Source organism: Perca fluviatilis, chromosome 1, assembly GCF_010015445.1.
Source record: "Perca fluviatilis chromosome 1, GENO_Pfluv_1.0, whole genome shotgun sequence".
Lineage (NCBI taxonomy): Eukaryota > Metazoa > Chordata > Actinopteri > Perciformes > Percidae > Perca > Perca fluviatilis.
This window is the reverse complement of record NC_053112.1, coordinates 7769835-7785487: the sequence shown is the minus strand read 5'-3', so window position 1 is coordinate 7785487 and position 15653 is coordinate 7769835. Positions and strand designations below refer to the sequence as shown.

At 38.4% G+C, this 15653-nt stretch overlaps 1 protein-coding gene and 1 long non-coding RNA gene across 2 annotated transcripts; both read right to left on the bottom strand.

Annotated features, from left to right (window-relative positions):
• Nucleotides 1-1234: 1234 nt before the first annotated feature.
• Nucleotides 1235-7626, bottom strand: LOC120563312. The gene is made up of 5 exons (XM_039807399.1): nt 7562-7626; nt 6052-6222; nt 3227-3760; nt 3075-3135; nt 1235-1474 (listed from the first exon to the last, which is right to left on the bottom strand). The coding sequence occupies exons 2-5, from the start codon at nt 6209-6211 to the stop codon at nt 1408-1410; spliced, it is 822 nt and encodes a 273-aa protein (XP_039663333.1). The 5' UTR covers nt 6212-6222; nt 7562-7626; the 3' UTR covers nt 1235-1407.
• Nucleotides 7627-10561: 2935 nt separating this feature from the next.
• Nucleotides 10562-14775, bottom strand: LOC120563307. The gene is made up of 4 exons (XR_005639929.1): nt 14244-14775; nt 14026-14110; nt 11340-11852; nt 10562-10775 (listed from the first exon to the last, which is right to left on the bottom strand). It is a non-coding gene; the product is annotated as an uncharacterized LOC120563307 (long non-coding RNA).
• Nucleotides 14776-15653: the final 878 nt, after the last annotated feature.

The following is a 15653-nucleotide window of genomic DNA, read 5'->3' as shown; positions in this document are numbered from 1 at the left end:
TCACAAAAGTATGTTGAACAATAGAATACATGTTGAGTATGTTGCGTACGATTTCAGACACAGCCTGACTTTGATAGGTTGTGTCCGATCTGTGTATGCGACACTCGAGTGTGTGTTATAGATCTGAATAAAGCTGCATTTAATCTGAAGACATCTGAATAGGTCATCTGTGAAGTCTCCTCAATCCATTTCCGGATATCACTGTTAAAAAGGGAATTTGAAAATGACGCTGAAAGGTCAAGGTCAAGGTAACTTTATTTATACCCGAAGGTAGATTTGGTTTACAGTGGGAAGTTGGGTGGGTCAGCGTCTTTTTTACAGACACACATACACATGCATACATACACACAATCGGCAGCAGACTGTTAGGACATAAAACGTAACAAAGGAGACATCATTGTTCATAAAATACATTAAGTCAATGGTTCCGCAGGCACAATATAATAATAGTAAAAATAAACAAAATGCAGCAGATCTGAATTGCTACTACTTATTTAATATACGTATAGCTGCTGGGACAAAGCTGTTTCTGTATCGCTTAGTTTTTAGGCTGGTACTTTATACCTGCATCCCGACGGTAGAAGCTGAAAGTCACCATATAACGGGTGGAAATGGTCTTTCAAAGTAGTTCCAGCTATCCTCTGTAACTGGGTTGAGCAGTGGCTTTCCTATCAGCTTACTGGACCACTTCACAATTTGATTCAGACGATTTCTATTTTTAAGAGACAAGTTCCCAAACCACAACACAAGGCAAAAAGACAAAACGGATTCAATAAAAGCATGATAAAATAGAGTCATCAAGGTTCTATCAATGTGGAAGGAGGAACGTTTTCTCAGACAAAACAATCGCTGGTTTACCTTTTTATAAAAATGTGCTATATACAGTAGATAAAGTTGCCTTGCCTTACTGTAAGTTATCAGAATAAGTAGTCTGATCAGAAAAGATTTAGGATCAGTGTGTGTTTTTATAAAAACTCAAATACAAACCATATATTGCAGATATACGTTTATTGGAAAATCACAGATAGCAGAAGATGCAAAAAATATTTATTTATTATTATTATTATTATTAATATTATTATTTTTAGTTTGTTCTCATCTTGAAATAATCACTTTAAAGTAGATTAAAGTGGTAAAACAATATCATCAAAACTATTCAAATTACTGAGATACATTTGTCAGTTCAACTTCAAGTTCTGGTGATTTTTGGGGGCAAATTCACCCACAAAGGAACTGAAACAAAATAACTTTATTAAAGAAATCTCACTGGTTAATTAAAATGAAAAACTGTGACATGCTCCACAATGTTTGAGATGAAACCATGAGGGTCAAAGGTCACATTGAAGGTAGAAGAAATGATTGTTGGTGTGAGCTTCAGTAGCAGGTGGAGAACGTGTCAGCTTCTTTTTAACATTTGTCGAAGAAGTGCTTGGTGTTATATTTGCACTCGCTCGAGGCGGAAGACAAACTATACCTATAAGAAAAAAGTAAAACAATTTGTTAGTACAGCCCAGAGACTCGGTCTCGAGTCGCACTTAAGTCGCACAAACAGCTCATTTCAGACTCTCTCATCTCATCTCGCATCTCAAATTGCACCCAGACAGGTCAGTCACTTGCTAATGTAAAAGAGACGTTACATTTAGCATATATTTTCACAGGTAACAAGCTAACCATCGCAAAGTGTTTCGCTAGTGCTGGGAACAAGCAAATTTTATCTTTATTGTTGTATCCATATGATGTTAATATTTCACCAGGTCCGAAGGCTAGAGGAATGTGATAAGTAGACCCCATAAAGTTATCCCACAACTGATTTTAATACTGTACTGTATGGATGGTAGCTACAGGACATGCTTTGAATTCATAACATTAGGGACAGATCAGATGGCCAGAGACTTGAGACTTGAGACTTGACTTGGACTCGTGGCAAGACTTGAGACTTGACTTGTACTTGACCCTCAAAGACTTGAGACTTGACTTGGACTCGTGCTCAAAGACTTGAGACTCGACTTGGACATCCAAAAAATGACTTGTGAACATCTCTGGTACAGCCATTATCAATTTGTCAGTAAGCAGCAAATTGTATCATTTCATTTTTTCATTATTATTTAAGTTTGAATTCAATTCATTTTCTTTTACATCTCCTAGCTCATTGTCAGTCTACCTTGGACGGTTTAGACATTATAGCTAATAATCAAAATCCTTAAAGGAGAAAATTGCTTTCTGTGGGAGTGTGTGCTGCCCGTTAAAATGTTCATTGGAAGATTGTGTTACTGGTTGTAGTGTCCCTTTTAAAAAGGTATTTCAAAAGGTACAAAGTTCTGGGTGGGCTATAATCTGTCAAATATAAGCCTCATTCATTGATTTGAATCATTTTGAGGCAGAAACAACCTTTCCAATCAACAAGTCCTCCTAACTATACAACGCTAGCTAGCTAGACTATCTGTCCAATCTGAGTTTTCTGTTGCACGACTAAAACAACTTTTGAACGTATACGTTCCACCAAAACAAGTTCCTTCCGAGGCTAATTTGCAGAGGCACCGCCCAAGATGATTGTGATTGGTTTAAAGAAATGCCAATAAACCAGAGCACGTTTTTCTCCCATCCAGGAATGCTGTGTGGACTCGCCAGACCTTCCTCCACAGCGCTGTGGAGGATGGTCTGGCAATGAGAGACTATGAGTTATTTATCCCCACCCTCTAATACGACCCACAGGAGCTTTTCATAAAATAGCGCCCCTAGCAGTGGCAGGAACTAATGCCTCATATCTAAACCAGAGAACGTCGGTCTCACTTTTTTAAATTTTTATTATCAAACAGGCCTCGAACCCTAGTCTGGCTATCACCAGACCAAGCTAAATCTTATCGCCGGCAGATCGGGCTGGGATCGGGCAACTACTTTTTGTCAGATGCTCACTTTTTGGCAACCGTCCAAAAAGTCCCCTTTACAAAAAGGGGCTGTCTTTTGAGGTCCATTACATATACATTACTTTTAAACTATCTATATGCAATATTCATTCTAACTTAAACAATTCCAATACAATAAGAGTGTCTCCAAAGGTCAATTTCAAAACTTACCTCCACTGATCAGTCTTCACAAAGCAATTAATGTCGTCCGTAATTTTGTCATCAATGAAGGCTTCAGGGGGAGAAAAAAGAACAGTTTTTAATGTGCAAAATATCTCATTAAATATTCATCATGTCTGTATGTGTCTGGTTCAAAGACTCACCATTGCAGGATGTGTTGCACTTGTTTTTGGAGGAGCGATAACCGGAATTACAGAAGGTCTCATCAGACAGCTGGAAGATCCCGTAAAGGCCGAGAGACGACTGCTTGGTCTCCTCACTGGATCGCTTCTTACGTTCCCCAGCTTCCTCAGCCTCGTCTTCCTCAGACTCGTCTTCATCTGCCGTCTCGTTGCGCCAGTTCAGCAGTTCCTCCAGCCCCGAGTCCATCTCTGCCGAGTCAGACTCCTCGCTGATTGCCTCGCGCTTTCTTCTGTGGATGCAAGCTCTGGTTCCGTTTGTGCCTAGGGTTGCTTTTGTGGCACCTGTTGGGATTGGTTGAGTGGTCGTTGGAGCAGTGGTAGTCGGTTGGGTGGTTGTCGGTTTTCTAGTTGTTGATTGGGTGGTAGTTGTTTGGGTGGTATTTGGTTGTGTTGTGACCGGAGTCGTTGGCGTGGCTGTGGTTGTAGTTCTGCGTTTGCCGAACACCTTGACCAGGCCGGTGTTGAGATGGGACCGGCTGTTCACCTCACAGATAACTGCAACAAACAAGCCATGCATGCAGATGAGAGGGAAGCAAAGAAGGACAAAATGGAGAAGTTAAATTTTAAAATAAAGTTGAAGCAAAAAACAAAAACGGTGATAGTCAATAAGTGAATTTTCTTGTGAAAATTCTATTTGTACTGTAGTTTTGTGTCTATTTGTAGTTAGATTGTTTTTCTTTCTTTATAGTCATTTTGCACATTTGTGGTCATTTTGTGACTTTTTGTTGTTCAGTATATCTTTGTGGTCATAATATGTTTCTCTCTATACACCAAACAACCAGTGGGTGTCGGACTTGGGGAGCAAAAGGGGACTGAGTACCCAGGGCCCCCATGTGGGGGGGGATGCGGGGAGAGGCCCATAGACAATGCTTTTCTACAGGGCCCAGAATTTTGTGCTTCGCCCCTGCAGGTGGGACACAGCCTTTGTGGTGCTGGTCTGTGAATTGATCATGTTGCGTTGGATCGATTGATAGGTATGCTGGTCTATTAATGTCAATGTCATAGAATGGGTTTGTATTAGTGCTGTCAAATGATTAAAATATTTAATCGCGATTAATCGCATTAATTGCGAGTTAACTATGACATTAATGCGATTAATCTCACATTTTTATCTATTCTCAATGTCCCTTGATTTTTTTTTATCCCATTATTTATTTATAGACACATACCTGCAATAATACAGAGAAGCACTTTAGTGGGGAACTAGTTAGGCCTACTGTAATTGACACAGAGTTCTCTCATTCACTCACTCACTCACTCACTCACTGACTGACTCACTCACTCACTCACTCACTGACTGACTCACTCACTCACTCACTCACTGACTCGCTCACTCACCACACTCACACACACGCACACACACTCCAATCTTTCACACATGCATAGCCTACCTGTACGCACATAAACACACACCCAATCATTAACGTTACTGTTCTGACACAGACCTACTTTGATTATTAAACACGACATGAATACACAATAAATTACCTGCAGTGCTCCAGCACAGCCTCGAGCTTCTTCGTCGCTATCCACTCGAAACGTAACGTTAGCCTACTACTCTTTGGCCGGCTCGCAAGCACAAACAAGTGTGTGCGGCGTGCCTGTTGTTTTGTTTCCGGTCTAGGTAGATCCGATGTGGTGTTGTAGTTTTTCTAACGTTACTAGTTGTTGCAACAGCATGTGAAAAAAACGACAAAGTTTGCTAGACCAAAAAGAATGTTAATCTCGCGATAAAAAAATTGACGCCGTTAAAATGGGTTTGCGTTAACGGCGTTAATGACGCGTTTAACTGACAGCACTAGTTTGTATAGACCTGTAGACCATGTTGGGCGCATTTGTTCTGGTTGTGTCACCTTCAATATTTCATTACCAATTTAGGTTAGTGACAGTGGTAATTTTGAGGCTGTGTGTGTGTTTTTTTTTGTGTGTGTGTGTGTGTGTGTGTGTGTGTGTGTGTGTGTGTGTGTGTGTGTGTGTGTGTGTGTAGTGTTTTGTGGAGCTGTTTGCTGTTTGTTGACATGTTAACAGAGAGAGATACAGAGTATTGCAGTTTTACTAGTATGTAAACCTATCTTTTGAAATGGTTGGTGCCCCACCAATTTTCTTTTTACATATAAAACGCTACTGAAAACAACTCCTGGATTATTGGAGAAAATCATTGACAGATTAATCGTCAATGAAAACAATTGGCAGCTAGGGCTGGGCAATATATTAATATTATATCAGCAACGATGCATGAGTTGTGTTAAATTTTGGATATCGTAATATCGTAATATAAGTGTTGTCTTTTCATGGTTTTACAGGCTGCATTACAGTAAAGTGATGTCATTTTCTGAGCTTACCAGACTGTTCTGTTTTATTATTTGCCTTTACTCATTTAGTCAACATATAAACATTATTGATGATTATTTATCACAAATGTCATTGTGTAAATGTTTTGTGAAAGCACCAAAAGTCAACCCGACAATATTGCCGCAATATCGTAATCGATGAATTTGGTCAAAAATATCGAGATATTTGATTTTCTCCATATCACCCAGCTCTAGTTGCAGCCCTATACTTTTATTATCTTGCCTGTCATGTCACTGCTGTTGTCAATCAATTAATTAATTTATCTGTGCATGTGGACATCTCTTTCTGCAGTTTGTTTTCTTCCTGTTTGCAGGAACAAACTCTTACTCTTATCTGTCGTCCTGCTCTGTATTATCTCAGAGAGTGATTGATGCTGGTCACTCTGGAGGTGATGATGTGACTTATTTAACTCTCAGGAGTTTTATTAACCTCACCTATTGCCAGGTATTGTTGCTTGAACTTTTTAAGACGTGGGGGCAGCGTGATCGCGTGCCCGAGCTTTTCTCTCAGCTCGCATCTGGAGACGATCCGGCCCTCGGACAGGCTGGGCACCAGAACGGCCACCGCCAATACCACCAGCAACCCAAACTTCATGTCAACGGTTTCTGTGGAGAAAAACATCATCAGGGTTAGAGGAGGATGATGTTATGTGAGTCAAATTGTTTTAATTTGCAGGGGTGAAACCATTTTGAGCTCAGCCCACACCTAAGAAGAGTTCGTGGGCATGCTCCATTTACAGCAGCAGCCAGAGCCGGCCCGACGTATAAGTAAAGTAAGCAGCTGCTTAGGGCCCCGTGGCTTCCAGGAGGCCCCAATAACGCTTGAAATGTCCCACAAGAGAACTTGAAACAGAGCCGGTCGGCCCATGCACTCACTACCCAACAACTCAGCAAATAATAATAACCATAACTAAACAATCCAAACAGTTCTGTCAAAAGCCCTAAAAGATTCAGGGCTTTTGAGAAAATCATTTGGTGCATTTGGAACCAATTTCCATTGACAAATCAGCTGAGTTTACAGTTAACAATTGTCGTCTGGTGGTGAGAAGCGTTTAAAACATGTTTCTGGTCAGGAGCACATGGTGAGAAAAAGCAGAACTATCGGTGATGATTCTGATTATTAATAATTATTGCAGAACACTGTGCTGAAGAACTTCTGATTCCACAACAAATTAGATCATCTATTCAAAAAGCAAAGTGTAGTTAAAGTCTTAATTTAAAGAAGTATAGTTACAGAAAGATATGTTCATGTCCCTAAAAGCATATATGCAGAAGCACTCTAAAAACAATTCATACTTAAAATAAAGTTTTTATTGTCACTGGATCAATGCAAAATGACACACAAAGAAGTCCTGTACTGTATGTTCATTATTTCTTTTTTAAAAGTGAAATATCTGTCAGTAGGATGAGATTATTTTACCTGACTACAGAACAAATCAAATCATCTATTGAAAACTCAACTATTCAAATGATATTTAAAAAACATTCCGTCTTGTTTCGAGAAATTTATCCTCATTTCATCATCTGTGAAACGAGGGAAATGAATCTAGGAAAACAAGCATACAAACATTATTCTTAAGGGGAAAAGTCTTAAAGGCTGAATTTAAAGATTTATATTTAAAGAAATATATGTTTTTGTTGTCGTCCTTTTATCAGATAAACAATCTGCACAACATCACGACAAATAAAGTTAATAAGACACACCATGTGCCTTTTAATTATATCCAACATTAATACACAAACAGTCATAAAGTACAAGTTGTACCCAGAAGATACGTAGCAGGCAAAAACCAATAACTGGTCCTACAAAGTTCTGAGTAAAACAAACATGGCAACAAAACAAGTGATGAAATTTTCATCAAATAAAACTTTTCATACAATATACCAAAAACAGCACTGACAATATGGCAAAAAACAATGATAACAGAAAAAAGATGTTTCTTACGGTTCAAACGTTGTTCCAAGTAGAGGATAACCTTTCGTAGTTGATGGAAGTTTGCAGCTCTGTGTCTTCAGACAGAAAAATCTGAGTTTATATATCAAGACTTTAAGAGGCGGTTTTATGATTTATCATGGCTTGTTTACTCAAAATAATGAGAACAATAGTCAAAGTCATCATGATTCAACACAGTTTCTGTGTACATTAACAAAGAACAACCAACAATGACATCAGAGACTGTTTACCCAACAGCTGACCATGACAGCTTGTTGTCTTTCGTATCAAATTACATACACGATAAAGCATCATTGTCAAAATCACACAGAGTGACCACAGGTTGAGTACTCTTGTATGTTGAAATCTCAAAGTTGGTTATCTGTCACAGAATTTTTTTTTTTATTGGTTTATAAATCACTGAATGGCTTTGTCCCGTCCTGTCGGACATGGGCCAGACGTGTAGTTTACTTAATTGCTTTTATTTCATTATCATGACTCTAATATAGCCTTCTCCCTTAGTTTGGTCCACATAAAGCCATAAAAAAGTTCCTTAGCCATCATAGACTTTAGCAAATCAAAAGCAGGCGAACACACAGCCGACTTACAGCAACCTAGCCTGACGTCGTTATACTCAGATTCTAGTCAGAATCTGAGTCTGATGCTGCTCCATTCGGCTGGGATTATGGGGTGTGTGTCAACCGAACCAGGAAAGAAAATGCCTCTGCACTCAATTGGATAGACCTACAACCAATCAGAGCAACGGAGTATGTGACGTATGTTGAGCGCCTCATAGTTTAATGCCCTGCCCCTGTCGCTGTGTGTGGCCGATTCTGTTGTATCTTTTAAAAAACAGCCTATTCAGACAAGCTTTCAGTTGACTGAGCTATCATGTTTTTATGTTTTGTATGATGTTTTTAAATTGTTATATTTGTTGCTTGTAAAGCACTTTGTGATTCTATCTGTGATAGGTGCTATATAAATAAAGCTTACTTACTTACTTACTTACTTAGTTGTCAACAGAACTCAACTGCAAGCTACCGCTGACGTTAGTTACTAGCCGATAGCCCCGGCAGTTTGGAAAACGCTAATGACTTTACATCCACGTTACAGGCTTTACAGCATCCATACATCCCTTGGATGTATCATAAGATAATACCATGGATGTATTATTAGAACACATGGTGAATTACAACCATTAGCTATATCCATTACTACAGCTACAGGACCTCGGGAGAACCGTCATATGAGCATGCAGGGCGATGTGAGCGGTCTGCTCGCGTCCATTATGCACGTTCATCATGCCTAGTTTAATAACTCTGGATTCGGCTACTAGTGAATGTTACATTTTTTTTAAATGTGACATTTTAAACAAGGACACTTTAAGTGTTCGGGCTGGTAAATTGATGTACCCCCAAAAAAGTATCCGCTGTAATATAGAAGTTTCTTTTGCCATGCAAAGTCTTTGGGAAAAGTTTTTCTGGGCCAGAGGGGTGCAGTTCCACCGTTGGCCCCTAAGCCCATGGTTGCTTTAAGACATGGCGCTGTTCCTGGGGGCTTGATCTCAATTCTCCAGCGGCAGCCGTCTTTGTTGAAAACAAATTCAACCCAAGCGCTCTTTGGTGACGTGGTTTATTATGTTACTGTTGATCATCTGTCCATCATTGTATGAAGTCCGCCCTGACAATTTGATTGGTCCGAACAGCTCTTGTTCGAGCTTAGTTGCTCCACAACGGATCAAGTCCAGACCGTACTTCCCGACCTCAAATGTTGTGGGCGGGGCTAAGTTCGGCTGGCATCCAGGCTAGACATAGCACATTTTTAGGTGGGTATATGGAAATCCTGGAGATTTCTTAGTGGGTATACTGTGTATACCTGTGTATAACGTAGACTACACCACTGAGTCCAAACCCCAAAGCTATTCAGGTTTCAGTCGTTTAATCTTTTGATTATTGTAGATGAGTGTTTCCCAAAGGTATCAAAACGACTCCTTAAGTTTAGGAAAAAGATGGTAGTTTGGATTACACTGCAGAGGACAAACAAGCATTTTCTTGGTGAAAGTATTTTGTTTTGGCCACATTTTGAATTCTGTTACCCGGCTTGAAAGCATTGTGTTTTATGTTGACACTACGTTGTGCTTTTTCATTCTGAAATTATTTTCCATTGGATATTTAATTGCATTAGTGTTTTGTCATGGCCGGTGAAGTGGCACGATATATTGAAAGGGGAATTTAATTCTTGCATGTTTTTTTGTGCATGATCCAAAAAACATGCTTGACCCATCAGAAACCGTGACCACAGAGGGCGCTGCTGCACATCGTCTGCCGGTGCGTGGTAGACAATGGAGGGCGAAGAAGAGCGTCTACGCAAACGGCGTAAACATTAATACATTACATCCATGAGTGCAAGCTGTATGATTATTCGCGGTTTGTTATTGCTTCCTAAGGAGAAACAGTAAACCATATTAACCACCTCAGGCATATGTTTATCTGAAAATAAATAAAATACAGTATATTAAGGTACATTTTCTCTGAAATGTTTCTAAACATGTGTTTCTTTGTGAATGCATGCACAAGTTACATTTGTAATAACCTACCTAAAAACTTACACTAAAATAATGATATTCTACTGTAAAGAAAAGAGAGAACTAAATATTTAATGGACCAGCACATTGGGTAAGTTGTCAGTATTTGTGACCCCACTGCAACTACTTAATAAAGGAGTTAAACTTCAAAATATTGTTTGGGGTAGTTATGTCATCCCTTCACACTAAACTGGACACATGTTTTCTTATTTATAGTCATCACAGAGCCAGTACAACAGAGGTCACCACGTATTATAAGTACAGTATCAGCTGTCAGAATATGTGACCCCACTGTAACTGCTTAATTAATGAGTCAAACTTCAAAATATTGTTTTCTGGAGCTTTAAATACAATAAAATTAAGCACTTTACAATTGTAAAACTAATTATTCACAAAATAAAAATAAACACTTTACACTTTTAAAAATTAAACTATTTACAATAACTTAAAATTACTCTCTGTATTAATCAAAATGTGACTATTTACAATAACTCAAAACGACATTTTTGGCTGGCAATGCTGTTTACAGATGTATTTCCATTATTGGTCAGGGCTGCATGCCGGACAGCTGTATATTGCACCACCATCTTGGAATCCAACGCAGCTGTTGTGGTACCAGCACTCACACCAGTCACCCTGGATCTGAAACAAGGTCATATTGAATGGGACAAAGGTTCTATATATCTGTTTTCTTCAAAACCTGATAAGATTTAAAGGGCTTAAGATAGAATATATTTAAACATAACATTATGTTAAAGGGATATGCCACCGTTTATTGAAATAGGGCTTATCACGGTCTCCCCTAGCTGTAGATAGGTGGGCCAACGCATTTTTTGTGCATGCATTGTTTTAGTCCGGTGCAACACCGGCAGCGCCGCCGCTAGTTAGCTTAGCGTAGTGAATGTAATCCTATGTTGCCGGTTAGCATGTTGTGAGTAAAAGTGAGCCAACAAAAGACAAAAAAACAACCTGATTACTTGCACTGAGACAAAAAATGCGTTAGCCCACCTATCTACAGCCAGGGTAGACCGTAATAAGCCCTATTTCAACAAACGGTGGCGTATTCCTTTAAATCTGATGAAGTGTGGTTCATTACAATGTCAGATTAAGTAAGAAAAAGTGTTGTAATGATTGTGATTTATATTTTGGATGACTTTTTAAATGGACAAATAAAATACAATATCATTGTTTGCCTTTTGCTGTTACATTTTTCAGGATTGGATGAGGTGGCAGCAAGTCCAGAAGAGGTGGCAGGAGGTGGCGTGGTGCTTGAAGCTGGTTTTGCGGTTGAATCTGTTGATGAGGTGGTGGGTGTTGTGGTGATGTTTTTGGGGAAGCAGGTGAGGAGGAGCTGATGTCAGACACATCCACTCAATTTATGTGGGATGCTTGGGTTCTCCGTTTGATATCTTTTAAGTTGATCAATGTTGACCTTGCTGAAAGTTTTCCCTGTACTATCAACAAGGTCAATACTTTTTCCCTCAACTTTTTAAATGGTGTATGGTCCAAGGAAGTCTGGGTCCAGCTTTCCCCCTTTCCTTGGCTGGCTTCTTGGCTGTCTCCCACCTGAAGGATTTGACTATGGGTTTGCATTCACGCCTTTGTTCTTTTCGGAACTTTCTCCTGGTTTCCCTGGATAATGTTTAGGATGTCCTCCTGTCGCTATATGTCCACGGCCACCTGTTCCTCTGAAAAAGCCACTTCAAAGGCCCCATCAACCTTTAAAAATAATATAACAAATAACAGGAAAAATTAAACTTTCTTACAACAAGTTGTTTTTCAAGTTCGAAAGTTAAAAAGGTAAAAAGTTCAGTTAACCTTGTAGTTTTCCATGGGGTGCCGTTTGTAAAGCGGCTCATGCTGAAAATAACAGTAACATTTTGTCACATTTAGCTTCAAACAATGTTTAAAAAACTGGTATGAATTTTTGAGGGTCACTTTTTTGAACATTTACAACAATATTTGTCAACTTAGAGATATTTTAATGCAAATGCTAAATCTAAATGTTAAATCTAAATCTAAATTGAAGTATTAAATCTAAATCTACATGTTAAATCTAAATGTTAAATCTAAATGTAAATGTTGAATCTAAATGTAAATGTTGAATCTACATGTTAAATCTAAATGTTAAATCTAAATGTAAATGTTGAATCTAAATGTAAATGTTGAATCTAAATGTTAAATCTAAATGTTTCGGGTGAAACTAAATATTTTATAATATATCTAATATGCAAATTTAAAATGCATCCCGAAACATTTGGATTTAACTTTTAACATTTAGATTTAGGTTTAACATTTAGATTTAACATTTAAATTTAGATTTAGATTTAACATTTAGATTTACATTTAGATTTAACATTTAGATTTAGCATTTAGATTTAGATTTAGATTTAACATTTAGATTTAGATTTAACATTTAGATTTAATATTTAGATTTAAAATTTTGATTTAACATTTAGATTTAAATTTAACATTTAGATTTAGATTTAGATTTAGATTTAGATTTAGCATTTAGATTTAACATTTAACATTTAGGTGTAAAATTTAATATTTGGATTTAACTATTTAAATACTTTACTTAGAGATATTCTCTAAGTTGACAAATATTGCTGGAAATGTGCAACAAAGTGACCCTTAAAAATTCAGTTTTTTAAACATTGTTTGAAGCTAAACATGACAAAATGTTGCTGTTATTTTCAGGTGTGAGCCACTTTACAAATGGCACCCCATAGTTTTCAGCCAACTCGGATGGATAACGTGCTTCTCTGCCAAACATCAGGTAATAAGGAGAGAAGCGTGTTGTCAGCTGCTTTTTTGTTCGCAGACTGACCATCACTGGATAAAGATATAGATCCCAGTTGTTGGCTTTATCTCTCACCAGTAGGGTTGGGTACCAAAATGCGGTGCCAATAGCTTGTTGAGACCGAATAAGAAAGAAAATTTTGCCGCTTTTTTACCGCCCCATGGTGTTCCGTCGTCAACTTGCGTGATGTCAGTGCCGCTTCTCAGCACACTTGTTGATCCAAACTGATACTGAGAGGATCAATGAAGATGCCTAAGGCAAAACGCTCCAAGGTTTGGCTGTATTTCACGTCTAAGGATGCAGACTCTGCGACATGATGCCTTAAACCAATGTCATGCAAGGGAGGTAACACATTGAATTTGATGAAACATCTGGCGACACATGGAGTTTATTTAAAAGCCGAACAATGCACTGTGTTTGATAACCTAATAGATGCAAGGCCAAGCACTTCAACAGCAGCAGCCAGTGTCGGCCTCGCAAATTGAAGAGAGTCCCAGACCCTGCCAGTGTGGTGGTGGACATCACAGATGATGGTGATGATGATGATGATGATGATAGCAGCCGTTCCTCTTCGAGTAAGTCTAGTAATTTAATGCCGACCGCAAATCTTGCATATCAAGTGGGCTAGCAAACACCGTTGCCATTCAACAGCGTGTGTGACGTGTGCTATGTCCTATACTTCCACTCAGTGTCCGCTGACTTTCTGCTTAATGTGAAACTCATAACAAGTCGTGTGTGTATGCAAAATGTTTTAACAAAGTTTCAACACTAGATTTTGAAACTTGGAAATGAAATGGTATTGGTTTTTGACAAAGTGTGTGAGGTTTCGTTTTTTTAAGTACCGTTTAAGAACCTGAACCATTTACCGAGTAGGCACCGGTATCGGATAAAACCCAACCGATACCCAACCCTACTCACCAGTTTTGCCAGAGCTCTAAACATAAATTTGAAAAACACATGTTCATATAGCAAAAAAATTATGATAGATTTTACTTTCTCACAATTTGGCTAGGCTTTAACCTTAACCAACATGCCAAACTAAATTATAAAAAGCTATTAGTTGTTTTAATCACTTAGACATTTTTGAACCTCTGTATTCAGCCTCTCCACCAAACCGTTCATCTGGGGATGGTGAGGGGCACATAGACTCCTCTTGACACACTTCAGTGTTTATCTGTAAGAAAATAGTTAAGATAAGTCTTAAATGACCCCATCTTGAAAATCTTTGTAACTATATATGGCATAAAATAACATTCAATAATTATTATTTTGAAGTTTTTTTAAACAACACAAGTGGAAATACATACGTTGTTTACAAACTCTCTTCCCTAGTCTGTGAGTATCCTTTGGGGAATCTCAATCAATGGCAACCTTTATTTCAGCTCTGTTCTGCTGGAAACAGTGCATTCTGATACCTATGGATAGACAAAGGCCTTTATTTATGGTGAACTGTAAACAGGCATGATGGAGCCCCCCCCCCTCCCCTTACAACTATCTGCTGTGATATCCTCAACTGTCACCTGCTTGTGTTTGGTTGGTCTATATTTTAAGGAAATTGTATTGTTCCCAATACAGCCTACGTCTATCCATCTGACAACTTTTAAAACAACACCACATAACTATTATGTATCTAACATATATGTGACAGGTTATTGTGATTGTTGGTTGCTCTATTTTGCATGTCTGGATTTACACAATGAACATGTGTATAGTTACATTTGAGAGTTATATGATTCAATAGCAAATAATTGCAAACTATTTTGATCTGCAGGGCTCACTCGGTGCATTTAGTACCAAAGCAATAATACATGACTAAAGTCATGTGAACAACTGACCTAATGTTCATATAAATAGTCATATATAGTTTGACAAAGTTTAATAGTCATTTGAGGATTGGGCCAAAGCAACTGAGAAAAACAGTGTAATAAAACATCAGAGTTTATATTGCCTTCTTTTTTTTGACACCAACAACACGCGTCACATTAACCTCTGCATCCATGCACTCTCACCGATACTGACCATAACACCTCATTGTTATAACACTGTAACTTGCTTTAATACATTTCAGTTTTTTGATCACTGAGTTTGCCATGCATCTCCCACCTGTGTTGTGGCCGGTCGTAACATCTATTTGATACACGACAAAACAAGCATTTTCATTTATAAAAAAGTTAACTTACTCATCAAACTTAAAAAGTGAGTTTCAGTCAAGAAATAAATGAAATAACTGAATCAAGTAAACATGTCTTAGGAAAAATATCAAAAATATACTTAAGCCCCTCTGCGTCTGCTTTTCAACACTTTATGCAAAGCCTGTCAGATCTGCCCCCTTTGGAGAATTTACTAAAGGATTGTCATGTTAAAAGATTCCTTTTGAAACATGAGACCATTTTCATTGTCAGCGTCAGACCTCATGGGAAGATGCAACTAGACAAACCAGTTAGCCTTCTCCTGCCATCTATCTCAGTGTTGGGCAAACACTCTGACCGGATCAGGAACAATCAGGAGGTTGGAGAAAGAGCACAGGTGTCAAACTCAAGGCCCGCAGGCCAATCCCAAATTTGAATCTGTCCCGTATATCAATTTAGGTTTACAAGAAATTTTGGCCCGCCTAGTTGTGCGCCAAAACAAAAAGACCAGAAACTGTTTTTCAAACTGCAATTATACAACACTTGGAGCAGAATTTGCCGACTTTAAAGTGCCCATATTATGAAAAA